Below are 26,691 nucleotides of genomic sequence, written 5' to 3' on the forward strand. Positions count from 1 at the left end.
CAAAGAGACCTGCTGGTCTACCTGAAGGAGAACCATCTCCAGCATGGATGCGCAAGAGAGAAAAGGGCAGAAGCTCCTGGGAAGAAGGAAGGGGAAGGGCAGGCAGGGTGACTTTGCTCACCGGTGACCTCATCCAGGCTCTCCTTGGTGACGTGGTCATTCTGGTTGACCCACTCCCCGTTGCACTTGAAGTAGATCTGGGTGGCAGGGTTGGCACGGCAGATGAGCTCCACTGGCTTGTTCTTCACAATGTAGGCATCCTGAGGCTCCAGAAGAAAGTGAGGGAGGGTCTCTGCTGGGGCTGAGGGGAAGGAGTCAGGCAGCACATCACTGTACTCCGGCCCTGCCAGGGGAGAGAGAGGTTGGTCAGGAGGTGCCCTTAGTCCCATCCCAGCAGGAATCTAACTCCCACCTATGCCATTCCATCCCTCTCTCTCTCTCCTTCCCAGAGCTGCCCTGCACCTGATGGTGTCACCACAAGCTGGAGCTCCAGAGAGGCTGGAGTCCCCCATCCCAAGCCTCCTTCCCACAGTCTGAAGGAATGAATGGGCATGCTCTGAGCAAAATACTGGCAGGGCTTGTGCTGGGAATGCTGCCCATGATCCTGGCACAAATCTCATACACCCCGTGCTCTTTGGTAGAGCCACGTTTGGGACCTCATGCCCCTGCCAACACCTGGATCTCAGCATCACACAACTGGGGGAGACAGAAGAAGCTCCTGCAAGAGCAGCCCCCAGGGACTGGACACCTGCCCACTCCAGAGGAGAAATGGTTTCCAGTCCAGCCACCTCCAGAGAACATCACCCAAAACCACGATCAGGATTCATACTAACCCACCCCAGAAAACAGTCAGGGTCAGTGCCCTGGTGATCTCCATCAGTCCTTCTTTGCTTTCAGAAGCAATCTAAATGCAAAAATCACCAGAAAAAGAAGGCTTGTTTGCTCTGAAAAAGTCCTGAAAAGGGCTAAGCACCACGGTGCTCACCCAGGGACATAATCCCTGAGGAGCAGGAACCCTTAAGGTGGGTGGCTTATGCCCAGCACCAGCTTAGGAAGATGCTGTGACTGACACCAAGCATCATCTGCAGTATCCAGCATAAGAAAACTGTTGCCAGCCATTTGGCTCATGAAGATCAACCCCAAATATTGTAGGACTAAGAAAAATAAACAACCCCAAAAACCCCCACATGCACATGCCAGGATGCTACTGCTTAACCTGTTTGGGCTTGGTTTTGGTTTTTTTTTCTGAGGGGGGGGCATCATGCTAGCAGTCAGATCACATCATGAGGCTTTTATTTAGACCTAAAATAATAATGAGCTTATGAGCTTTTCCTCCTCCTCTCTTGCGATTCTCAACTTCAGGCATCGCAGCATGCAGAAGGAACAGTAAATATTCCCAGCCCCATGATAACATCTATGGAGCTGGCAGGGAAGAAAGGAGCCCACTCCCTTCATCACCCTGGGCACAGAGAGGATCAGAGAATTCTGAGATGGAAGGAGGAAAAATATATAATCAGATGCATCAAGAAAACAAGATGACCAAGCTGTCTCCCAAGCAAAAATCAGTGAAGGGGAAAAAAAAAAACAAAAAACAACACATGAGGTCAGTCGTTTAAAATCCATTTAGGAAAATTGACTTTCCATTTCCATTTAACACAGCGCTAAGGGAGAGCGGCAGGACATTTGTCATAATCCATTAACTGCTCTTTTGGAAACAATGAATTAAACTCTGGGCTAATTTCTCTCTCTCTAGCTGGCCCTTCCCCACCTCTCCACCGCTGGCCATCTCCTCCCCCAGCTCATTTGCAGACCTGTAATTTTCCCAGGAACGGTCCCACACTTCTCCCTGTGCCCACATCAAGCCACTGTTCCTGCTCCCCTTTCCTGCTGAGCAGCCTCTTACATGTATCACAGCAGCAAATACCACTTTTTTTTTTTTTCTCATTTTCTTAATTTACTACTAGATTTTGCATTCAGCAAGTTGTTGTTTTGTTGGCTGTTTTCTTATTTTTTTTATTTTTTTTAAAACCGCCTCAATGCCACAAACCTAAATTCCCTGGCAAAGGGGGCTGGCAAGAGATAATCCAACTGGCAAGGGAGGCAGCCAGCAAAACTTCACTCATGGGCTTGTGTGAAAACCTCTCTGAAATTATGCTCTCCGCATCCCTGCAGCCTGCAAAGTCAGACCTGAGCTCAGGAAAGGGCCTGGGAAGCACATGCTGAGGACCCTCCTCAAAAAACTGATGGGGTACCCCCTGGTGCGATGCTTAGTGGGAACTTGCTTGCACGCATCCCAGGAGAGGGGTGGCTCCTGGGCTTTGTTTTACACCTCTAAGGGGGTTAGAAAGCTACTTTGCTATAGAGAACTCTTGAAGGCCAAAAGACTCCCAAGGTTTGCCTGGCAGAGGGAAGCCCCTACACTGCCAGCCCTGCCCCAGGCCAGCACCAGCTTCCCTCAGGCACCCCCAAGACAGCTGCTCTGAGATACATCATCCCTGGCCATGATGAGTGCCTAAAGCTCCCTGTGAAGTTTTAATTCTGCATCTGCATGTGCTGCTTTTTTTTTTCTTCCCTCTGTTCCTTTCTTCCTATTTTTTTGTTTCTCCCCAAGCTAGGTGGAACACCCCAGGATGCAGGTGAGGAGTCCTGCAGCCCATCCAGCACCATAAGAGTGACCCACAAAGACCAAATGTCTCTGAAGAAGCTGATATGGGGAAAGACCTTCCCCATTGGGGCTTGCCTCTGGCAAGTGACACCTCAAAGTATCCCCTGACCCAAAGGCACAAGCAAGCAGAGGTCTCCTTCCTGAAGCCAACACCAAAGATTTGTTTTCTCACACCCCACCACCACTTTGATGACACTAAATGAGACTCTAGGTCAATCCAGAGGATCTGGGAGAGGGAAGTGGGATGAGTCACAGCCCAAGGGGGATGAAAATCAGATTTGACTCACCCATGATCATGAGCAGCAGGATGGGTGATGCTCTGGGCTGTGGTGGGAGCCACCTCCGTCCTCAAGCACAGGGCTGGGGGCTGAAACTCTGCCAGCAGTGCTGAAAATCCATCAACCACTTCCATCCTGGGTCCCATCCAGACCCCAAGATGGGGTCTGCCCAAATCCATATCGGGGGTCTCAAGCTCACCACTTTAGGCTTCTTCCCCAAGAGAGCACAGTGAATCTGGGAATCAGAGTGGCTGAACAGGATGATGGTGGCTATGGAAACCTGCTCAGTTTAAGGTGTAAACCCCCAAAAACCAAAACCATTAAAACTAGGAGCATCCTAGCTGCTGGAAAAGATTAAATCCTGCAAACTCACAACAGCTGCGAGATCTTGTATTCCTGGGCAAGAGAGATCTGAGGCCAAAAAAGCAGTTTTAAGAGGAGATGAGAAAAAAGATGTTTTTTGATTGCAGACTTGTAACCGGGGCCGTGTCACAGAGTCCCAACCCCACAGCTCCCCCAGGCTCCTAGCTGCTCATAGACAGGAGCAGAGCAAGGGGAAGGCTGGTTTATCCTTCCAGAAATAGCAGGCAGGAGTTCCTCCATCCAGAAAAGGAAGAAGAAAGGCAAAGAAAGGCATCTGCAGCTGGGCAGGGTGTTTTGCTCCAGCATGATACCGTTACTGGTATTTAAAAGTGCTGTGGAAGAATTAAGGCAGAGGAACAACAAGGACTTTGGATAAGAAAAAGGAGGGGAACCATGCTGGGCACATTTATCATAAGCCATCAACCCAGCCTTTCAACCCTGCTCCTGATGCCCGGCCACCTGCTGCATGGGAACCTCTCAGCTCCCTTCATGTTCAGAGGGTGGGGGGTGGGGGAAACCCACGTACAGTCCATGTAAGGGGGAAAGGATGCCTGGTCCTGCCACGAGGATGAACAACTGCGGCTCCCAGCTGCCCTGACTATCTGCAAAATGAAGGAAAAAGCAATTTCCCAGTGGAGCAACACCATCACCTCCAGAGGGCTGCGGAAAGGTTTTGGTTTGCTGCAGTGTAATAAGGACATGGACAAATGGCCTTGTAAGGACAGGAGAGTGTATCCTCTACTAGGACAACCCTTGTGAATGTCTTGAGGTTCCTCTGCCTTCTCCAGGCTGGGCAGTCGACCTCAGGTTGCAGGTACTCACTGGGATGCTCAGAGGGTTTTAATACCAAGGATGACCTTGTCAGCAGGAATGCTTGCCAGGAGCAGTCATAAGCATCTCCTTTGGGAACAGATGCCTTAAACACACACTGTTTAGTCCAATGCTGCTCTTAGTCCACCTGAGGTGACAATTTGGCCCATTGACTGCAGAAGCAGCACATACAGGAGAAAAACTTCTGTGAGCAAAGCCAGGGAAGGAGCCCTGGGCAGCTGGGATTTCCAGTACTGCAATCAAACGAGCAATAAAACTCCCAGCAGTGACAAATTATTAAATATTTGAGGGCCTGCGACACTGACTGTAATCATCATCTCCCTGGCAGATGTCTACAGGGGGTTCCCATCTGCCAGCTTCCCTCCTTCCTGCTGGAGGTAGGTGCCTGCTTCCCAGCTCCCTTCTGGGGATTTTTTTAGAAGTTTTAAGACTGTTGCCATCCCACAGTCTTGCACTATTTGGAGCATGTGGTAGGGTGCTATGGGATGGAGTAAAGGCAAGGAGGGGGGCAGCTCCTAGTTTAACTCTTAGGATCATATCTTGAAGCCCTAAGGATGAACAGGATGGGAGCAGCGAGACAGAAAAGGGAGGAGGGGAATAGGCACTGAGTTCTTTCCTCGCCCCCATCCCTCATCACACATTTTAATCTGCTAGGGTTGAGCTGGATTATCTGCAGCATCTGTTCCCGTGGGGAGTGACTTGCAGATGTTTGCAGCCAGAGTTTGCAACTTGATCAAAGACTGGTTACCCCAACTAACCAACACCACCAGCCTGCACGGGGAACAGTACCAGAGCCAGGGTCCAGCCTTAACCCTTCCCTCCATCACCCCAAAACACACAACACAAGGGATGATGAAGCAAGAAAGTGGTTCCCCTTGCAGCCATGGCTGAGCAAACATCCGCAGGAAAGCGTTAAAATCCTCTCTCTTGCTATTGTTATCCCTCCAAATATTTGGAAGATTACAGGAGCATTAGCAGCAGCCAAGCCCGGTGCCCATCACCCACACATCCCTCCCTCCCTCCCAGATGATGCACCGGGCAGGCAGGAATGTGATGTAAGGATTAAGCCGGGATGCCTGGGTTTCTCCAGCTAAATCTCAGTAGTGGTGGGTGCTTAACCCCTTCTGTTTCCATCTCCCCCTCTCAGGCCTGTCTTGGGGGGAGTGCTATTGCACACCAAGGCCTGAAAGGCAACAGTTAAACTCACTCCTGCCTGCCTGATGTGGAGGGGGGAGAAATCCTCCTGGAGAAATGAAAGTACATGACAGCTTATCTCCAGCACCGAGGAGGAGAGATGTCTGCCTTCTCAATCCCCTGGTGGGGAGGGGGACAGTTCTGGCTCCAGAGATGGAACTGGTGGGGATGCTCAAGCCACCAGTTTGGCTTGAGAAAGTGTATGAAAGGCTAGAGCAAGGTTCTCCTTCCACCCCAAGTTCACACCTCCTATTGCCTCCAAGGGAATGAATGTACGAACAAACTCATTTAGGGATTAGCACTGTTGCTGTTGAAGCTCCAGTAAATAGTAATTCCAGAGCCGTGCCCTGGTGTGGCTCACCCCCTTGGCAGAACATCCACCAGACTGAGGGCATCCCTGCTGCAAGTCCTGGAGGGAGGTGAAATCATCCCCACCTGGGATCTTCACATGGGATGCAGTTCTCATTCATCCATATATTTCATGGATGTTGCATATCAGTCCATCCCTGAGCTCAGGAGGTGCCACACCCACCTATCCAGGTCTGCCCTATCTCCAAGGGCTTCCCACCATAGAGTGCCCTCCTGGGACAGAGGATACAGATGCAGCAGTAAGACACAGACAGATTTTTCTTCTTAAAAGCCACCTGAGCATCCTTTCTCGCCAGAACATCATCCTCTCTTCCTCAAGCACTGCCTTCTCCTCTGTGCTCTGCTTCCCATGGCACAAAGTCAGCCTCCTGCATACTAGCATGAGCCCCCCCAAAATGAAGCCCCATTGCCAAGGAGGTGCTCATGGCACCTTTAAAGGTAAAGTCTCCACGTGCAAACTTGTGGCCCACTGCCCCTTCCCTAGAAATGCATCCCAGCAGAGGCAAACCACGGAGAAAGGAGCATGACCCAAAATAAACAGTGTTGCCAAGGATGGGTTTGGAAGATCTGAAGCCACTTGCACCAAGTGGAGCTTCCTTCACAGCTCTCTCTGTGCTGCTTCTTTACACAAAGGTCACAAAATCTCCTGCCTTGGAAACCCTCCTAATTGTTTAAAGCAGCCTGAGACACAGGCTGATGAAAGTGAGGTGCAGGGGATGTAACAGGCCCTCAGCACCACTGTCCCAAGGGCTGCCATCACCTCCAAGCCCTTGCTTGCAGCTTGCTGATGTAACACCAACACACACACACGCACACACACACACACACCCCTGGCTTCATTAACTCAGCTTGGTGCTTGCTAACAACATCTCCCTCTGCAGGAGGACCAAGATGGGATGACATGGACACAATCAGCTCACAGACCCAGCTGCAGAAAGCCAAAACCTGAGCATGGGGTAGCTGGGGAGGGCAGGGAATGGAGAAACACCAGCACTCAGCATCTCTCCAACCCAGAGATAGGTTGGGGTTTGAGGGCAAGAAGCCACAGGGATGTCCATCCATCGATGTGCTCATGAGGTGCCCATCTGATACCTCCCCCAAGCATGTGTGATGTCAACAGCAAAAGCTGAACTGTAAAAAACACCAGACTCAGAATGTTGCTGTGTTCAGCCCTCCTCAATGTGCTGGGGTCTGCAGAAGGGGTTGCTCTACCTTGGGGTCATGCATTTATATCACCTTCCTGTTCACCCCCTAAAAAACAGAGCCCAACTCTCCTACCACCCAGAATAGCACCTGGTTACACAGGCTGAATTTTGGGGCAAGCTCTTCTGTTACATGGAGCAGAAGGACTCACAAGCAGCACAGATGGACTGACATGGCAAATCCAACCTTGTCCCTCCACCCCATCACCTCCAGCAGCCCACCCAGCCCTGGGCAGGGGACACCAGAGACAGACAGGCACTAGGACTGCATTTCATGGCAGCATGCCAGAGGGGTTAGCAGATCCCCCCAGCCTGACAGCAAGCAAAGGCTATAATTAGAGCATTCCTTCCCAGCACGGGTAATGAGGGGGTGCACCCAGCCAGCCCTAATTACACCCCTGGAAAAAAAATATGCAGATTCCCCTCCCAGCCAAATGAAAAGCCCGCAGCTGGCCTCCCTGGGTCTGGATGGGGAGGGGGAAAAAATAAACCAGAGAGCAAAATCTGTGCTGAGAAAAGGTGGGAAGAAGGAGCCTGGCAGCACCAAGGGTGTTTTTGCATGCAATGGCCTTATCAAACAAAACACACTTCACCAGACCAAAAATAACCCCAAAAAACTATCTTTCACTGAACACCCAGGGTCAGGGTCTTGCAAAGCAGCCTGAGAGGAAAACTAAAAGCAGAGTACCCTGGCATGGAGCATCCCACCACAGCATCTCTGTGCATCTCACGGAAGCATCCCCACAAGCCATGGCAGCCAAAAGGGTCCAACCTAAATCCCAGCCACTGCCATCCCTGGAGGAGAAAGACCCAGGCTCTGCCAGCAACTTCCCTTATTGGGAGTTGGGAGGAGAGAGATTTATCTTGTTGATTATGCATTACACTAGAGTATTTATGGAGCCACTACTCTTTTGTTTATCTTTATGATTATGATAATCAAAGGCGAAGCCTCCTGAGAAGTGTAAACAGCTGAGCTCCCTTATGGTATGAACCTCTTCATTTTTCAATATATAGATTTATAATACAGCACAGGCAGATTGGAGTAAATTGTTCCTTATTGCTGGTTTTACCAAAGCTGTGAGCCTCACGAAACCCTGCAAATACCCGTGGAAAGGAGAGATTGAATTAAAAAAAAGAAAAAAGAAAGAAAGAAAAAAGGAGGAATTATGTAGCAAATCCCCGTTACACTCTACTGAGCTCACTTCTTTTGTGCTGTTTTATGTATTTCCTTCAGGGAAGCAGTTATGTTTGAAAACTATCTCCAAATTTCATCTAGCACTGGTTCTTGTTACGGGCACGGGCACTTTTCTTTGTGCTATTTTAATTCCATTGTCGCCGCACTCTTGTGTAGTTTGTTGTGTTTACTGAGCTACAGAATTATTTTTAAGGGATATAATAATTATATGAACTTTTATTTATTTGCTTTGGCTTATGAAAGAAAAGAAGCCAGCAGAGGATAATGCAGTAATATGCTGTTTGTTCACATGTATGGCGTGTACTGTGTTTCTGTTGTGAAAAGAATAATAATTTAAACAAGAAAAAAAAGGGGAAAGAAAACAAGGAACAAACAGGGAGGGACTTGTTGACCCGGTTAATGCCAGAAAGTCCAAGGAATTATTAATTATCATTCAAACTGCAGTAAATCAAGGGCAAGATGCAATCTCACCCTCGAGGAAAAAAAGAAAAAAAAAAAGAAAAAAAAAGAGAAAAACAAATGTTCAAATGAGCAATGCAGTTTGAAAACGCCAACTCTGTGAGAAAGAAAGTTGCCGGTTTTGCAGACAGAAAGCAATTTTCCCTTTGCCCAAATGACATCCATATTTAAAAATGTAAATTCCCCAGCATTCCCCTTGGGAGTGCAATTTCCAGGCGGCTGTTTTGCAATGTGTTTTGGTTTGTGTTTTTTTTTTTCCCCCCTTCAATGTGCAAATCCAGAGGCAACTGCCTTGGCTTTGAGCACAAAAAGCAACTTAAAACTGGCAGCAAGTGGGGCTAGAAGAGGAGGATCCTCTGCTGCCCACCAAGCATCCCAGCTTCAAGCATCCCTCCCTGACATTCCACATGGGGCTGGAGGGGAGCGGGTTTCACTCTCTGAGCATCCAGATGCCAAACACCGAGGGGAGATAAGTGGCTCAGAAGGTCTGATGGTTCACTTCTGTGCCAAAATCCAGGGAAGGAGGGCTCTGTGTGTCCTGTCCCACTGCGAGGGGATGCGAGGGGTGGCAGTAGCCCAACAGTGTAAAGCAAAAAGTTTAAGGCAGCTGGCCGCAAAAAAGAGAAAAGCAGTGGGGAAAACAAAACAAAACAAAAAAGGAAAGAAAGCTTATTTCTCCCCCATCCTTTTTGTCTTACCCTCACCCACTCCTTCCTAGCAGCTCCCTCGAGCCCCAAGAAGGAAAAGCTGGATGGAAGGATGGATGCTCCCCGCTGCCTCCAGACAGTCCCCCCTAGCTCCCCCACCAGACCCTGCCCTACTTTCCCCGATGCTTTCCCCATTCTCCTCCTGCAGCTCACTCAGCAGCAGGCGTGGGCTGGCAGCAGCACCCACTCTCTGGTACCTGCAGCCCCCACTCCCCAGGCTAGGGGTCCCACCACCAGACCCATCAGGCATTCAAATTCACTAGGAGGTACTTGCTGCAGTGCTGCACTGTTTTTAAATCATTTTAATCATGGCATTATTTTTAAGTCATAAAACACAAGAAAATAAAAGGTCCATTTGATGCCCTAAATTCCCCATTTATTCATCTGGGGGAGGAACATCACAAGAGCTGCTGATTAAGGCGCCTTTATTAAACAAGTCTTTAAAGTCGCCCTTAATCTTTCAGATTTGTTGCTATAACCAAAAAAAACCCCAACAAAACAAAACAAAAAACCCAACAAAAAACCAACCACTACAAATGCAGACTGGAAATATTTTGCTTTTCATTGTCCTTTCTCTGCCCTTTTCTTCCCTTCTCATTTTACTGCAACAGTAAGAAGGAAAAAAAAAAAAAAAAGAAAAAAGAAAAAGAGAAGGGCAAGAACAGGGATGGAAAAACAGTCAAGAAAAAAGTGAAATAATCCCTGCTGATGTTGAATATCAAATATTAGTACTTTTCTCTCCCCTCTCTTTCACCAATATTCTTATTAAAGAATAAAACCACCAAACAATCGGCGAGACTAGCTTAGAGGACAAGGCTTTCCTATCCCCTTGCCTCCATTATACTCTAATCCCCACATCCAAGAGCAGGTATCCAAGACCAGAGCTTGGCTTTCCCATCATGGCGTGCACAGGTACCTCTGGGCAGCTGCAAAAGGATTTAGCAATTACCTTGATCAGTTTTATTCCTTTCCTTCTAAAACCCTCAGCCAGCCGGGCTCCCTAGCACTTCACATTTGCTTTTACAGAAAGCAGAAATCCTTAGACTTGATTAAAGCCAGGAGGGGTTTGGGGTATTTTCTGGTGGGTGACTATATTGGGTACCTGCCTCACCTGGCATCGTTGCCTCCCCACCTGTGCATGAGGGAGAAACAGCCCAGCTCCAGAGGAACGAAAACCCTATAAAACACAAAGCCTTTTCCCTCCTGCTTCCACTCCTATTGATGGCAAAGTGGAAAGATTTAGGGAGCTTCCTAATGCTTGGCATTCGTCTTCCCTCCAGGGAACTTAAACACTATGGGACCCTGAGCCATCACAGTTGGTTTCTTCCTTTCTCACCACCAGGAATTTCCACCTTTTCTTCTCTGGAGGCAGCTCATGTTCCCACAGCCCCGAGTTTCTCTTTCCTCCATTTGTCCACTGGCACACGCGCTCCCAGCTCTGCCCCAAACCCTATTCCCAGGTGGATCAGCATCCCCATAAGCATCCTCCCCTGGGCCTGTTGGAGTGAGTCCAGAGAAGGGCAATGAAGATGCTCTGAGGGCTGAAGGACATCTGCTATGGAGACAAACTGAGAGAGTTTGGGTTGTTCGGTCTGGAGAAAGTCCAGGGAGACCTCGAGAGAACCTTCCAGTACCTGAAGGGACTACAAGAAGCCTAGGGGAAACTTCTGACATGGGCACAGGGGGATGGATGAGAGGGAATGGTTTCAAGCTCAAAGAGGGGAGGATTTAGGTTGGACACTAGGAAGAAATTCTTCAGTGCAAGGGTGGTGAGACACTGACCCAGGTTGCTGAGAGAGGCTGTGGCTGCCCCACCAGGTCGGATGGGTCTCGGAGCAACCTGGCCTAGTGGGAGGTGTCGCTGTCCATGGCAATGGGCTTGGAACCAGATGATCTTTAAGGTCCCTTCCAAACCAAACTGGTTGGTGATTCCATGATTCTCAGCACTTGGTGCTAGGCATGGAAATGCCCTGACTTCAGGGCTCTGTGCCAACCCAGATGGCAGCATCCCCACCAATGCTGCAACCTGTATGGACCCACACATAGTGACACACATAGTGACACACCATCACACAAGTCACTCCCTCCTGTGCCTCGCCTCCCCTCCCCTCCCCTCTCTCACCTGGTGCTACAGGACCCCACAGTATCGATAAAAATTGCCCTAAAACATTGGGATGCTTGCTAGCAAGGCAGAGCACCATCAAATTAAATGAAGTTTGGGATGCTGAATCCTGAGACTTTATGTCAGCAAAACGTGCTGGGAATCTCCAACCTCAAACTGAAGCACAACTAGGAGGGATGCAGGACACCTAAGGCACAGCCTGAGCCAGGCTAGCAGGGAAATGGCCCTTGTGGGGCTCAGAAAGCACCTCCAAGGGGTGTGCCATGAGAGAGGGACCAGGGGTGACCCAGAAAAGTCTCAAGGGAGCAGGGGCAAAGGATCGCGCATACTGAGCATCAAGTGCACAAAACATGGGAAAAGGAGGAAAAAACCACCGTGTCCCCCAGCCTTGGCCTCTTCTCCCCTCTGTCCCCCAGCAGCTGCATTTTCATAAGTGATTTGCACTAATTGCTTTAAATACGACCATGCTGCGAGTAATGAGAGTCATTAGGTAACCTCTGCTCCAGGAGGGCAGGCAGGACTGGTGCAGAGCCCCATGCCCAGGGCCACGGGCCAGCCTCCCCCCTGAGCAGGCCACGCTCCCCGGCATGCCCCAAGGATGGAGCCTGGCTCCAATTTGCTCTTCCCTGGAGCCCAATCAGTAAATAGCATCCCTCCTGCAGGGACAGAGCCTGCTGATGCCTGGCTGTCCCTGCCACGGCTGGACGAGCTGCCAGCAATGCCACAGCATTGTGATCTGCACACCACAGGGCTGGTGGTGACCAGCCTGGGTTTAAATTAACCATGAACAAGTACCTGAAAAGCCCCATATCCTCCCAAAATCGTATTCCTGAATGCAAAAAATAGGTATTGCCCCATCCTGGAACAGGGCGATAGGACAGAGGAGTCAGCTGTCATGGCTCAGGGGACACTGGCCTTCAACACGAAGCACCACCAACTAACCATGCTGGATCTGCTTCTACACATCCCCACAGATACCTCTAACCTGTGGCCAAGGGCCTTCACCTCAGAAAGCCCTCAAAGGCCTGTGCCTTGCTCCCCAGATTAATTCTGTCCTTCCCTAAGGGACATATCCACCACCACGGGAAGTGTCCAACCCCAGCTAGGCAGCTCCTGTACAGGACAGGCTTAAGCTGGAGCTTGCCATGATCCTCCAGTGCCTTCCCACATGTCTCTCCCTGCTCCTAAACAGACAAGTTTTCCTGGAAACACACTGGTTCAGCCACTTGGTGCCTGCAGGTGCCCCTGACCAGGGTTCTTCAGTGCCAGTAAGCAGCAATCACAAAATACAGGGATACAGCTCTTCTGGTTGAATTTATAGCCAGGTTCAGGTTTCAACTCTAGTGCTAAATACAAGCTAGAACCTGCTAAAGACAGTGTTGCATTCAGCCCAGGTCAGAAGGAAATATTTAGGTGAGCTCCATGTAATGCAGGAATTGCAGCCGGGCAGTGCCAGGCTCTTGCAAGCAGAGCTCAAACTGCAAAATAATAATAATAAATAAATAAATAAATAATACAACCCAGCTACATCAAAACTCCAGAAACCCTCTCCCAAGGATATGGGGCTGCATTTGCCATCTGCAAGCATGCAGGAGGAGTGCCACGTGGATGTCAGGCTCCCTCCTGCACAGCCCCAAGCCAAGCCAGGAGGTGTAAAGAAACTGCCTGCTTCCAGGAAAATGCACTGCAGCACGGCTCTGCCCCTCCACAGGGACCCATTACACTAACAGTGTGTCCATTCAGCCTGAGATATAAATTATAATGTAAATTAATGGATTATTAAAGCCCTCTAGTCCTAAATATTTAAATCATTTGACAGGCAATTAAGAGAGGAGAAAGAAAAAGAGGAAAAGGGGCCTTAACCCCAACGGGAAGGGGAAAAAAAAAAATGAAGTGAGAGGAGAGCAGAAAGAGCCAAACATACACATTTCAGAGGGACACTGCCAGCCTCATTTCATTTCCCTGCGTGTTGGAGCCCGGCGGGCGTTCCAGCGGCTGCCCGAGCCGCAGGGGGATGGACGGGGGAGCATGGGCTGTACCAGCCCACTGAGCAGCAGGACCGGTTCTGCTCCAGGTCCTTTCCAGGAGAAGAAAAACTCCATGGCTACATTTGTAACAGCTCTCGGTTAAGGCGATCGCAGGGACCTCCTGACGTGCCAGAACACACAACACTTATTGTCTGAAAGTTATTTCCCCTCCTCCCTACCCCTAAGCTGACAGCATTCCCTTACATAATACCCTTGCTGACCCCTTTTTGGGTTTTTTTTCCCTTTTTCAGCCCCTGCATCCGTCTGATCAAGTACCTTTGATCCAAGTGTTTGAACTTTTTTTTTTCTTTTACAAGTGGTCTCGGTGGTTACTTAATTCCCTCAGCATCCCTCTCCTATCCCTCTCCAAACATCCTCAGCAAGCACAAGAACAACCCACAAGGCTGCTGGATACCATCACTGCAATGAGTTTCCCATCCTCAGATGGTACAGTAGAAGCCTTCTAATAGTACAGCTCGCAGCAAGGATGAAGTCAGGACCAAAGTACATGGTGTTTCCTCCTCCTGCCTCCATCCCAAACTGGCCAGGGATATTCCCATTGCTTCCCCCAGTGCTGGAAGAGGTCATAAGGAAAAACAACCAGTGGCTTGTTGAGAAAAAAAACGTCATGTGGGAAAAAAATACACATTTTAACAAAAGCAGTGTGTGAGTGTGTGCGTGTCCAGGGACGACACAGAGGGCAAGGAGCGGGATCAAGACAATAGTGAATAGACTTCAGATTGTATCCTGAACTTGCAGCCCCATGGGAAGGGGGTTATAAAAACCCTTTTTATTTTGTTTGTAGTCCAAAACAAACAAGTACATAAAAAGTACATAAACGTGGAGAAGCCAGACAGGAAGTGAGTAACATCTGGGAAACATTTGGCCCTGGCAGCCCTGCAATCCCAGCCACCAGCACAGCTCCCAGTACCTGTTCCCACAGTTCCACATCAGCAAAGGTACCCAAAAGCCCTGCCCCTGCCCCAAAAGGGCACTTCTTGGGCAAAGCCATGCTCACCTCTCAGCTGCTGTGTCACACGATTTCTGAGCTTCCCACCCATTTCTGTGCTGGGTGGAATGAGGAAACTCTTACACTATTCCCACACACGGATGCCCAGGGATGCACAGGCATCACAGGGACATGTTACTACGTAGCAGGACTCCAAGCATTACAGGACACTCTGAGCACTGCAGGATGCCCCAGTTCAGGGTTCTGGTCCTCACAGGACATGTTGAGCATTGCAAGACTCCGTGGTAGAGGGCTCTGAGCATTGCAGGCTGGAGGCAGATTGGTCATCTGGCACCAGGGCACACTTCCCCAGCCCTGAGAGATGCCCCACATCCTTCTCTGCCAAAGAGAGGGGAGGCTGCTGCCCAGTGGATGCAGGGGCTGAAGGTATTATCTTCTTTCTGTTTCTCATCTCCTGCTCTTAACTCCTCCAAAAGCCCTGTAGAAAGAGCCACCCAGCACAGTACCCCACGCACAGACCTGGGAAGCCTGGGGAAGTTGCAGGGCCTGATGCTTGGGCTGGCTCAATCTTAACTGGGTGGGAGGCAATCCGGCTCAGCAGGCTCACAGCCCAGGCCCTGCATGCAGGGGAATTCCCCCATGGAGACCAGCCCAAGCTCCCATCCTACCTCTTCCCTCTCCACCCATCCTAGCAGAAGGGGTGCTCCAGGGGCAAGGAAAGAGAGGAGCAGGTAGGTGGCAAGCAACGCCCAGAGCTATTAGATAGGGAAGTTGCAACTGAAGAGCAGCAATGCTCAGGACCAGCCTGGATCACTGCAGGAATCACTTCTGTGATTTCAGTTTCACTCAGCTCCTTGGAGCAAACCAGCCACTGCTTCCACTGGATGGGATTCCTCCCACTCACTAGATAAAACCAAAGCAAACCTCAGATTGACACCACCACCCCCCCCTTAAACATCTCCTCTGTGTTTCCTACACGGGCAGAGATGTATTTTCCAATTGCTCTGGCAAAGCCTGGGATTAGCATCTCATGTTTTCCAGCAGGGAGGATTAAAGCCGGTCCGGAGCTGGACCATGCTGGTGAGGACACAGCAGTCGGCTGCGTGGCATCTGGCACCCACTGCTCATTTCCCCATCCTGTACATGTGGGCCAGCAGTGACAGTGCTTGTGGCTTGGGCATCCCACAAGAGCAGGAAGGACAAGGACATTTCTTTTGGGGGTGTTTTTGCACCCATGCTGGCAGCACGCCTGAATTTGGAGCATCTTCTCTTAGAGAGCCAAGACAAAGATACAGGGGATCTGGGGAGGAAAAGGAATGGGAATGAGAATGTCAGAAAGAAAAACAGGGAGAAGGAAAGAAAAAAAAAATCTATCAGAGGAGGAAGGACAACAGTTTGGGAAGGGAAAGACTCAAGGAATTTTAAAGGGAACAAATTATCCAGGAGGCTGGCAAGGTTAAAGAAGCAAAACCACTGGGACATCAGAGGTTATAGAGACCTAGTTAAAGAAGCCTGACCCAGAACATGCCACTAGCAAAAAGCAATGGATGTATCAGGGACAGAGATACCGGGTGCTCCCTGCCCACCCCATGTCACTGCAAGCCCTGCAGCAAAGGGCACAACTCCCAAACCTTAACCACCAGACACCCCAGCCCTACTTTGTTCCTTGATTTTTGGTCAGCTTTGCACCACCTGGTGCCCACCTGTACTGTTTCTTTGTGTGCTATTACTTGTCAACTTTAGAAACATCTAAATTAAAAGGCTACAGCAGCAAGCAGCTGCCCCAATGAATGAGACCCCCATTGCAAGAGGCAGTGAGAGCACCTAAAGTCATACCCAGTGTGTAACACTGCAGCTAAATTTGGCCCAGTGAGCAGGCAGACTGGCTCCTGAAGATGTCTGAACACATCCTGGCCATCGGGGCAAGGAGGGTGATGCACAGGAACCCACCAGAGCCAGGCAGCCCGTTCCCACCATCTCTCGTTCTCACCATCCCTTACACACGTGCCATTTCCCTGCTTTTCTTTAAAATTCCCAGCCTAAATAAGGCTTTGGGGAGGAAATTAATGAAAAGCAAAGCTGATTACAAAGAACAATACAATGACTCAATCTGTTTCTTTTACCTCAATTGTATAAAGCTTTTACATTTAGAAAGGTTTCTCTCAATACACAATGAAACACCCTCAGAAGGAAGCAGTAATGGCCCTGGGGACTTCTGAGCAAGACTGGACAAAATACCCCCAAAACAATCCCTAAGGAAGAGCCAGATGATCTAACAGGTCTTTTGCATTTTTAATTTTTCACCCTTTTCTTTCTCCTCCTGTTTCAGGCAGGGTTTTTTAGCTGCTGCTAATTAGATGTTAATGTGAGAGCGGTTGCATTTTCAACATATTGTATAACCAAAAGAGAAAAATATCAGGGCCCTAAATGACAAACAGATCACAGGGATGGGCATCCTTATTCCAGCATGCTCTCTCCAGAAGAAAAATGGGCTATAAGACATTGCTATCCTTTACACTCCAGGATGAGCTGCTTCTGCACCCACTGATAGGTGCCTGATGTCCAGGGGCCCCTGATTCAGATCTCCTTCCTCTCCATCCCTACATCCAGTTTCTTCAATGGGGCACAGGAAGGCTCCTCAAGATTGTTTTGCCTAGATGTAAGGCAGCCAGAGACAGTGCAAAAGCTCCACCAGCGCTATGGACATCCAAACCCAACCTATTTTTAAGCTAATCACAAGATCAACCAACCCTCTTGGCTGTTCCTTGGTAGACCATTTCCTAGGAAAAGGCAAAAGGATGCTCTTCATCACCACCTCTTCCTCCTCTTCACTGTTTGCTGGGTTGTGCATTTGAATCATCCCTAACACCCACCTCAGCAAGTTGCCTCTGAGCAGAGCTGCAATAAAACCAATGAGATGGGATGATGCAGAAGCAGAAGTCTGTGCCCTTGCCAGCAGTGCCCACTCCCATGGGACACAAGGACCACCACTTGTCATTGCCAACTCCATCATTAACCCAACTGTGCTCAAGATGACTTGGCTGAGATGCTCCAGCATGATGCTCTCCCCTTCACCCTATGCCCAGCTGACTGTTCTCAAAAAGAGTCAATCTAATGTCAAAAAGTTTTATTCTCTTTTATCACCCTACCTGAAGCTTTGTAGGAGAAGCCAAGGCCCTGGTTGGCACCCTGGGTGTACACCATGATGCCAGTAGATAGAGACTGCACAGAGTTTGTGTTTCACTCCAGCTCCACCGCACCTGAGAGCTGACAATGTGGAAGACCAGGCCCAGGTCAAGAATGGATGGGGAGCCTCAAATCTGTGCTGATGGCACGTTACCCTCCTTGTTCATGGGGTTAGGTGCCCTCCACCAGCTCCTGGTGCCCCTACAGACAGTGACCTCCCTCCAGCCCCATGGGGGACCCAGTGCCTATGCCCCAGCTGAGACAGGAACCAAAGCCGCTGCTAAGAGACACATTTATGACCATCCAAGAGGGCGACTGCTGACAGCTTAACGAGCTTTTTGTTTTTCAAGTAGTGGTTTTATATTTACGACCTGAAAGGGAAAGATGCAAGTAGGCAGACAATCACGGGGCTATCTGCTCCTTCTGCTCCTGACCTGCTGCTGTCCAACCCACATCCAAGCCATTCCAGGAAGCCATAAAAAACGATTGCATTTCAGCTTTTCCCCCCTCCTTCTTCTCTCTCCCCAGTAAAAACAAAAAGCACCTTTTTTTGGTGGTCATTTCTTTTTAATGTTCACCCCAAGGAAGAGCATTAAATATTAATGCAGGAAGCTTCAGACAGATCACACCAGAAACCAGAAGCCCCATATGATGTGGAGCATCACAATGGATACAAGATCCCACCAGTTCATTCCGAAGGACTGGCTCTTTAGTGTCTGGGAAGGAAGGAGAAAGGAGGAGGCCAGAAGCTGGGTTTTAGGAGTGTGAGAGATCACTCTCCTGGGACATCGGCCCAGAGTTGCACTCGAAGGAAGAAAAAAAGTAAAGGGAAAAAATAAAAAAAAACAAACCCAACCCACTACCTCTCCCTGGGATGCTGCACTCTTTTAACGGAGAGAGTGAAAATACAGGGCAAAACTCCATTATTTCCCACCCCTCCCCCAGACCTCAGCATTAGTGGCAGAGAAATGCCATTGGGCTGCAAGAGCATTCCAGCTGCCAGCAGGAAGATAAGCCTCTTCCTTCACCTCCAGATTCCTTGGCAGAGAGAAGACACATGGGATCTAATTGCATACAGAGATGTCACAGCCAGGACACCAGCTTGGCAAGTGTTTTTGTCCAGTGGTGGGAACTTGGAGGGCACCTTGGCCAAGCCCAGCTTGAGGGGTTGGTGGGGCACATGCCAGGCCAAGATGAGCAATGCAAGGGGAGGGTGTGCAACGTGGTCACGTCCCACACAGCCATGTCCCACGGCATATTGGATACACGTGTCCCCCTCCCCAGGGAGAAGAGCACCATTGTGTGCTTGGTGGCAGCATCCTTGTGCTGAAACCTCATGGAAAGCAATGAAATGAGCTTGGGACATCTCCCGCCTCCCTGTCCATTCCCACACAAGCCCTGTCTGCAACTCCTCTGCAGAAGGCTACAGAAGCATGCAAAAATATCAGGGAAAAAGTTAACAATTTCCTTTCAAGCGGGGTTAAGAGCAACAACAGAGGTCCGGGGGGCTGCAGAGGGGGCTGTGGGGCAGGGCTGGCGGCAGCCCCCCCCTATCCCTTTCCCTCTTTATCTGCTGCCTGGGGCTCTGCCCCCGGCGCCTGCTGATAATCAGGGAGCACATTTGAAACCCCGGCGCCAGACAGGATCCTTATCTCCTCCAGAAGAGGAATGTGGGATGGGGGTTGCAGCCCCTGCGACAGCTCCAAGAGGAAAGGGGGGAGAAAGGGAAAGGCAGAAACCACCCTGCCATGGCCCCCTGCAACCAATTAAAAGAACGAAGGGAAAGGGAGGGGGGTAGGGAACCCCTCAGGAGTGGGTGGGTGACCAAGACCTGGTCTGCTTGAAGGGAGACGTGTTCCCTACTGAGGTAGGGAGTGCCAGCACTCGCTAAAGGGATGGCCGGAGGGGTCGGAAGCACCCACCAGGCCTTGTAATTATCCCAGGGATAATTGCTCTGCTTAATTTTCTCCTATAAAGGCAAGTCCTGGGTACACTGGCTCCAAAAAGAAAGCCTAGAGAGGAGCCAGGGCTGGGCTCCCCAGGGAAAAGCTCAGGACCTGGACCTGGGGGGCAGGAGGCGATAGCCATGTCTCCCCACCCTAGCTGGCAAAAAAAAAAAAAAAAAAAAAAAAAAAAAAGAAAGAAAAAACCAAAACAACATCGAAGACCTTCAGGGCTTGGCTTGTGGACCCTCAGAGACATGAGCAGCCTTTAGGGTGGGAGGGAGATGACTGTCCCCCCCCAGAGCCTTCCCTCCCGGTGAGGAGGGTGTGGGGCTCTGCTCAGACACTAGAGCAGCCCCGGGGTTGATCTCCATCCCCAACAGGACCGACAGGAACTTCCAGCAGCCTAATAAAGCAGAGGAGAAAGCCAAGCTGCTGGCTTTCCTCCCACCCGCCTGCTGCCAGGCGGGACATGAGCCGTGGCTCCAGCCCGGCACTACCTCGGTTCACTCTGGATAGGAGGGCTGGGTGCTCCAGCACCTAAAAAATCCCACAAATGGTTAATCTTGCAACAAGGAACCCACATTTCTCATCACTGGGGTGAGCATCCCACCAGTGCTGCAGTGAATTTGTACTTGCCAGATGATACCAGAGGTTCATGACTGCCACAGACCTGGCAACTCTCAGCTTCATCCTGACCAGGGGCTGCATGGACATTCACCCAAGGAGGACTCTGTTAATGCCATCAGACCCCCAAGGAATTCATATTCAATTAAATAATAAACAGGGGGGCTGATGAAGTTTAGAAGCTGCCGACACCATCCCCAAATATGCACAGTACTGCTGGTGCCCTGCAACATAACAGCAGGTATCAGCTCACCTAATCAGCTACCAGAAGAAAGTCTAATTTAAAACAAAGCTCTTATTTTATTTATTTGCTGACAGTAGCAGAGTGATTCCCTCCAGCATGATGTGAAAGCAAACACACTGTCCTCAAAATAAACTGCCACGGGCTCTTTAATTTTATCCTTCAACAAGTGTTCCCTGGCTAGTCCTTGGGAATAATAAAACCAAAACAAAATCAAACAAACAAAAAAATCCAACAAACAAACAAACAAAACCTACCGGGAGTGCCAACCTGCATCTCTCATTAGCATTACATAGGGCTTGCAAAGACAGCTTCCAATCACTGCCACACCAAACAGCCAGCACACACACCATGGAAGCTTCTGCACCACGAAGGGGAAACTGCCTTTAAGAAAGCGTCCCTAAGAAAGTGTGTCCCCTCCTGCAGTCATTATTTGAGGTGATGCTTGCTAGAGACACAGGTAGCAGCACAAGCTGGCATCAGGCTCCCAACCCCTGTAATGGGGTGTACATTGTCCCCTGGAAACTAAGAGGCTCCTGATGGTCCCCATCCCCTGCCCACGTTTACCTCCAGGTGCATCCTAAAGCAAATATGGAAGGGGGTAAATAGAGAAATCCCTAGAAGCAAGGAGAGAGTACAGGGCAGCTGCAATTTTATTTAATATCTTTATTTATTGAAGTGCTTTAAATAGATATGGATTGACTCTCTTAGCTCTGGCTATTACAGCTTGAAAGAGGAGCTGCAGGCTCTTCGATTAATGCACACAAGGCTGCTTCCATAGATGCACGGCATCCCACACCACACAGTACCAAACTGCAACAGGGACACCCCTGTCTGCCTTCTTCCTCCTTCCTCGTAGGGGCAGAAAGGTGGCACAAGTCCCCACCCACATATGTGTTAGCTCTTGAGTGCCATGGTTGGGTGCAGGTTGCTCCAAAAGTGCCACATCCTTGCTTTGCCCGAGCAAAGTTTCCCTAAAACCCCACTTTGACACCATTTTAAACCACAATTCCCTCCAGCCACATGCCAGTGCCAGATAAATATTCATTTATCCCTGAGCAAGTCCCAGCCTCATATCCAGAGGGTCCTGGGGAGGCTCTCCTTAATCCCAGCACTGCAAACCACACCCCACTAAGAAGACCCAGGAGCAAGATGGAAGGGGCACAGCAAGATGCCAGCCTGGGGGACATTCCTTCTCTTTGGACATCGTACTAAAGCTTTTGGAGCTGTCAGAGCATGGTCAGTGCCTGTTCAAAGCACCATGTCCTGGTGCCTCCAGCACTCCCCCTTTACACCATCCACATAAACCCACCATGCCTCTCCACCACTGCCACTCTCCATCACCTCTGCATTTAACACACCACCAGCTTCACACCCCAGCAAGACAAACCCTTCATCCTTTCCCTGACAACTTTTTCATATGGTCCAAGCCCAACCGAATAATCAGAGGATTATTCCTTCCTAACAGCACATCCTGCCACTTGATTATGAATTTATGAAAGGCATCACAAGCCTTTCTGGACAATGCTGGCTAGGATGTGCATTTTTATTTCCACTGATGAAAGTAATTCTGTTCAGTTAAGGAGTAAGTAAAAATCACACTATTCTTAGGCCACTGGGAAAGAGAAGGAAAATCTATTGCAGAGACCCTGAACAGGCACTTCCCCAGGGCTTTGAGGAAGAAAACTTATCAGACACCATACTGATAACATATTCAGGCTGAACCATATGTCTTCAGCACATAAAAGATATTTCTAACTGCAAACTGAATGAGCAGGGGGATAAAAGGTTAAAATCCACAGAGGCCAGAAGCTGGGGGATGGTCATGGGTGTGAGGCTCACCATGGGACAGGCAGCAGTGCTGGCATGCATTCCCAGGGGATAAGGAGGAGCATGTTGACCTTGCGGACCCATCTCCTGCCACCAAGCCACCCAGGGAAAGTTTGTCTTCTGTGTGTTTAAGGCTTCAGATAAGTGAGAGAATCAGTGTCCACACCACTATGAGGCTGGTGAAAGATTTCTCTCCCCTGACTAGCACCCTCAATCATCCCCAACAATGTGTTTGCTCATTATGGCCCCACTGGCCTCTCTTTTCCATGTCCCCATCCCAATACTCATCTTACAATACCTTCCCCCCCAGCCCTGGTCCATTTCTTCCCTGTAACTCCAAACCAACTCTTTGTCCGTGGCACAAAGAGCCACGAGGTTTCCACCGTGACTTTCTCCTTGCACTGGTTTACCATCTTGAAGAGCTGGATTTTGCATCTCCTCCCTGTGATTTGTAGATGCTTTTTTAAGAAAAAGTCCATTGGAGTTTTCTTCACACCTCGTGCAACAAAACAAAGGTTGCAGCACAATCTTGGAGGGGTTCACCTAGCAATCACCTGCTCTCTCTTCACCTCTTAAATCCCATAAAGATCACTCCAAGCTGGTAAAATTAAGCAACACAAAACAAGCTGGAAACAAAGCCCTGTCCTGTTTCCAAACCACCTTAGCAAGGCAAGAAGCTGCATATGATGCAGCTACATGGTAACCTGCCTGGCAGGACCCATATCCAAAAGGGAGGCTCTGCAGATCGTGGCTGCCCTGTGAGTCCTCCATCTACCTACAGGTCTAGTTAAATATTCTTGCTGAAGGAAAAAAAATAAAATCCACATTTGCCATGCCTTAGTGCATCCCCTCTGCACGGCTGACCAGCTTATGGCAGGAGCAAGCAGTGACTGCAGAGCTGCCTCTGCAAGCTCCTCTTACAGTGCCTCGGGCTCAGTCTTCTGAGCAAACCCAGGCGCCAAACACCTCCCCATTTCTAGGGGTGATCACCACCTCCTCCCCCAGCTCCACAGCTCCAGCACCGAAGGCCACCCAGCACTTCCCACAAACTCCGTGCTGCATCCAAGGTCCATCCCCAGGGACGCCTCCTCCATCCTTGCGCCCACAGCAGGGTGCCTGATCCTGGCACCACCCAGACAAAGCCAGAGCTCGCTCCCTCCCCCTGAGGCCGGTTTTCCAGGCAGAACCAGGATGGGAATTACTCAAGGCAGCATGTGACATGACCACCAGAAGGAGGGCATTGCATTACTGGAGCTAAAACTGGATACTGGTTTCTATTGTCTATTCTTTTGTAGTGATGGGAAGAAAGAGCTGCTGCTCTGTAATCAGGCCTCTTCTGGCTTGTTCCCTGCTTTTAGGACCAACCAGGATAATACAACATTGCTTTCATGCGGCAAGAGAAGCTTACAAACAATACTGTTACACAGAGAGACCGCCAAAATTAAAGCCTTGCTCTGAGTCACGGTTGCTCCCAGGGGCACCCTGCTTGCCTCAGACTTGGTATCTTCTCCAAAAGTCTGTCGTACAGTGAACAGACTAAATTTCTTTCTAAATAAGCACCCGTGAAATTTAACTGCTCCAAAAATAATGCCTACTACCTATATCTGAAAAGAGGAGTAATTCTTTCCAGTTTTTGGTAGCGTTCTTTCAGCAAACACTCTGCATTTCCTGCTTCCCTTATCTGTATCTGCAAAATTCAGTTATAGCAGAGCAGCTCCACATCATGATTCACCCAAAAACCTGAAAGTCTTTTCTTCACTGATGCTTCTTCATAGCTTTATTTTACTTTGTCATCCAAAATTACTGAGATTTCTCCCCTCCCCTGCCTCCAAAAATTCAGATTCTGAGCTCACCCATGCAGACAGATTGAGACTAAAGCCTCCAGAGTGGATTAACTCCGCCAGAAATGATCTCAGCTGCGAAATATCACAAGGGGCAGTCACATTCTCAGCAGCTTCAAAATAGAGTTTTTGCTTTCTTTTTTTTTTTTTAATTAAAAGGGATGCCATCTCTGCTTCTGTGCTTTATCTGGAACAAACACCCTGGTCCTGGAAGAAAATATGCTTTTGCTTTCCTAACTTCAGGTTCTCTTTTTCACCACCTTGAGAATCTGCTTCATAGTTTCTCAAGTCTTCTTCGGCACTGCATTAAGAAACTGTCTCTGCAAACAACATGGCTTAAACCCTGGGGAACCCTGCAACAGGACAAGGACTCATTTCAAGTAACCTGAGCAGTTCTTCCCCAGGCTCTTGGCTTCAAACATCTCATGGACAGCTCAGCTGGGATGAGCCAGGAGGCTCTTCACCTTGTCACTGAAGCAAGGGCCAGGTGTACTACAGATGGCACTTACCTATGGACAAATGCCACCCTCAGGACCAGCAGAAACAGCTTGTACCATGCCAATAGGAAGATGCAAAGCAAGCCCCAAGAAACTGCCACATTCAACACATCAAGCTATTTCTTCCAAGAGGTATGTGTAGGCTACAAGGAAGGCCACCTTTCTCTCCCCATTCCTCCCTGTCTGATCCAAGAGTGAGATGCTCTCCTTCTGCTTCCCCTTCAGCCACTCAACCACCATTAGTGAAGGATCATTTCCTTGTGACACAAAGGTTATCTGCCAACAACTGTCTTCTGCTATGACCTGAAAGCATCTTTCAGCCTTTCTCTCTCCCTGCCTAAGAGTTTTCCAAAACTTTTCCTTGTTCTTCATATAGTTGTGAGGTACCCCACCTCAGCTAAAACTACACAGTCCCATAAGCAGCAGAACAAAACCTGTTTTCCTATAGACCTGCTGCTCAAAATACTCACGCCCACATGGTGTTTGTGTTCCCCAAAGTAGGTGGCAAGTGTTATGCTGTTGGGTTTTTTTAGTGGGATATTAATAGATCCTCCTTACTGTCTGACCAGCTTGCCTAGATAAAAAACTTTATTGATAATTTCCTCATCTGGCAGACACTTAATTACAAGATATCTAAGACAAAAAGGAGGGGGGGTGCAGACACACAACCAGCCCGACTGAAAAAAAAAAAAAAAAAAGTGTCTGGATTATTTTTCTTTTTTAGGAAAACACGCTAAAAAAGGAAATCTCGCCAAATAAACAAACAAAAGCAAATAAGGCAGACAGCCAGAGGATAATTCCATAGGGATTTTTTAGTGTGTTATGCACAGGAGCTCTTCTTGGTGCACAGGCCAAGGAGATGCTGTGATGCCTGTTCCCTTCCGTGGAGGGGCTGGAGCTGTCGGCTGCTCCCAGGGGTGCACAGCAACGCCCCTTTCCTATCACCTCCTAGATATAGCACAGTCCCCGCGGGCTGCAAGCAGATGGTTACCAAGCTGACAGGTTGCAAACAGTTCTGTAGAGCCAGTTGGGGAATCAGATATTGTCTCCATGCCTTTGGTTTTGGAAACAAAATATGTCTCCAGGCTAAAAAAGTTCGCTGTGGGACCCCATGGCTCCCCCCTATTTTCAGATTTCTTTTTAAAAGCACTTCAACCCAGCTCACATCTCTTAGGTCTGAAGTCTAGACAACTCTCTGGGCTGCATGCACATAACTTTTTCCACTCTCAGAAGGGAAAATGGATCTTTTCGTGGGGCTCTCCTCTCCGTAGCTGGAAGGAGAATGCAAGGCCAGCCACAGTGTCCAGCACAAACACAATCTTACATTGCCAGCAAGCTGCAGGCACTGCCTTCCCTGCAAAAAGCTTCTTCCCTTGACTTCCAATCAAACTTGCAAATGCCATGAACTTCAGGCAGCCTACAGAGGCTTCTTCCCAGAATCCCTGCTGCTTATTTGTAGGAGCCCCAAGGGTATGGGAACAGCCCTGGGCCCCAGCCCTAAACACTTGAGAGAGCAGTGACACCACAGCGTGCTAGGTAGGGACCCAAATAATCTTTTAAGGTGGGTTTATTTTTTAAACCCCTTCCCTTCAATAGGCCATGCTGGATACCCCCATGACACCTACCAGGATGCAAAGCGCAGCCAAACTGCAGGACTCTGGCTGCTTCCCTGCTGCTTTTAGCTCTGCAACTTGACCCTCACCGAAACATATGGTTTGCATTCTCCCCCCTATACTTTCCATAGATTCAGAAGCTTTTCTCCCCCTCCTTCCCATAGGCACACAAATCCAAGCCCTTTTCTCTTACAGCAAGAAATCACCCTGGCAGCCTTCCCTGTTGCTTTCTAAAGGAAGGAGACGGGCACGGGCAGAGCAGGAGAGGCTGCAGTAAAATCTCTCGGCCAAGACCACTAAGTGGACTTTGCTATTTCATGCAAGGGTCATTAACAGCCTGGCTAGATCTGCTGCATCCCCTTATAGCCAGTCCATAAATACAATCGTGAACAGAGTCAGGATGTCATTGGGGTATGGAGACAGGAAGGGGGAGGGCAGCAAGCACGTATACAACAAAAAACCCACTTTAAAAGCAAGGCCACAGACCACCAAAAAGCCATCACCCAGCCACCAGCCTCAGAAACAACAAGC

At 49.3% G+C, this 26,691-nt stretch overlaps 1 protein-coding gene across 1 annotated transcript in view; it reads right to left on the reverse strand.

Annotated features, from left to right (window-relative positions):
* UNC5B (unc-5 netrin receptor B) overlaps positions 1 to 26,691 on the reverse strand; it is a 50,102-nt gene that overhangs the window by 14,217 nt on the left and 9,194 nt on the right. The window contains exon 2 of the mRNA XM_030453537.1: positions 122 to 343. Within this exon, the coding sequence (XP_030309397.1) occupies positions 122 to 343 (222 nt within the window). The remainder of the gene's footprint in view (positions 1 to 121; positions 344 to 26,691) is intronic.

Source organism: Calypte anna, chromosome 6 (assembly GCF_003957555.1).
Source record: "Calypte anna isolate BGI_N300 chromosome 6, bCalAnn1_v1.p, whole genome shotgun sequence".
In the NCBI taxonomy this organism is placed as follows: Eukaryota; Metazoa; Chordata; class Aves; order Apodiformes; family Trochilidae; genus Calypte; species Calypte anna.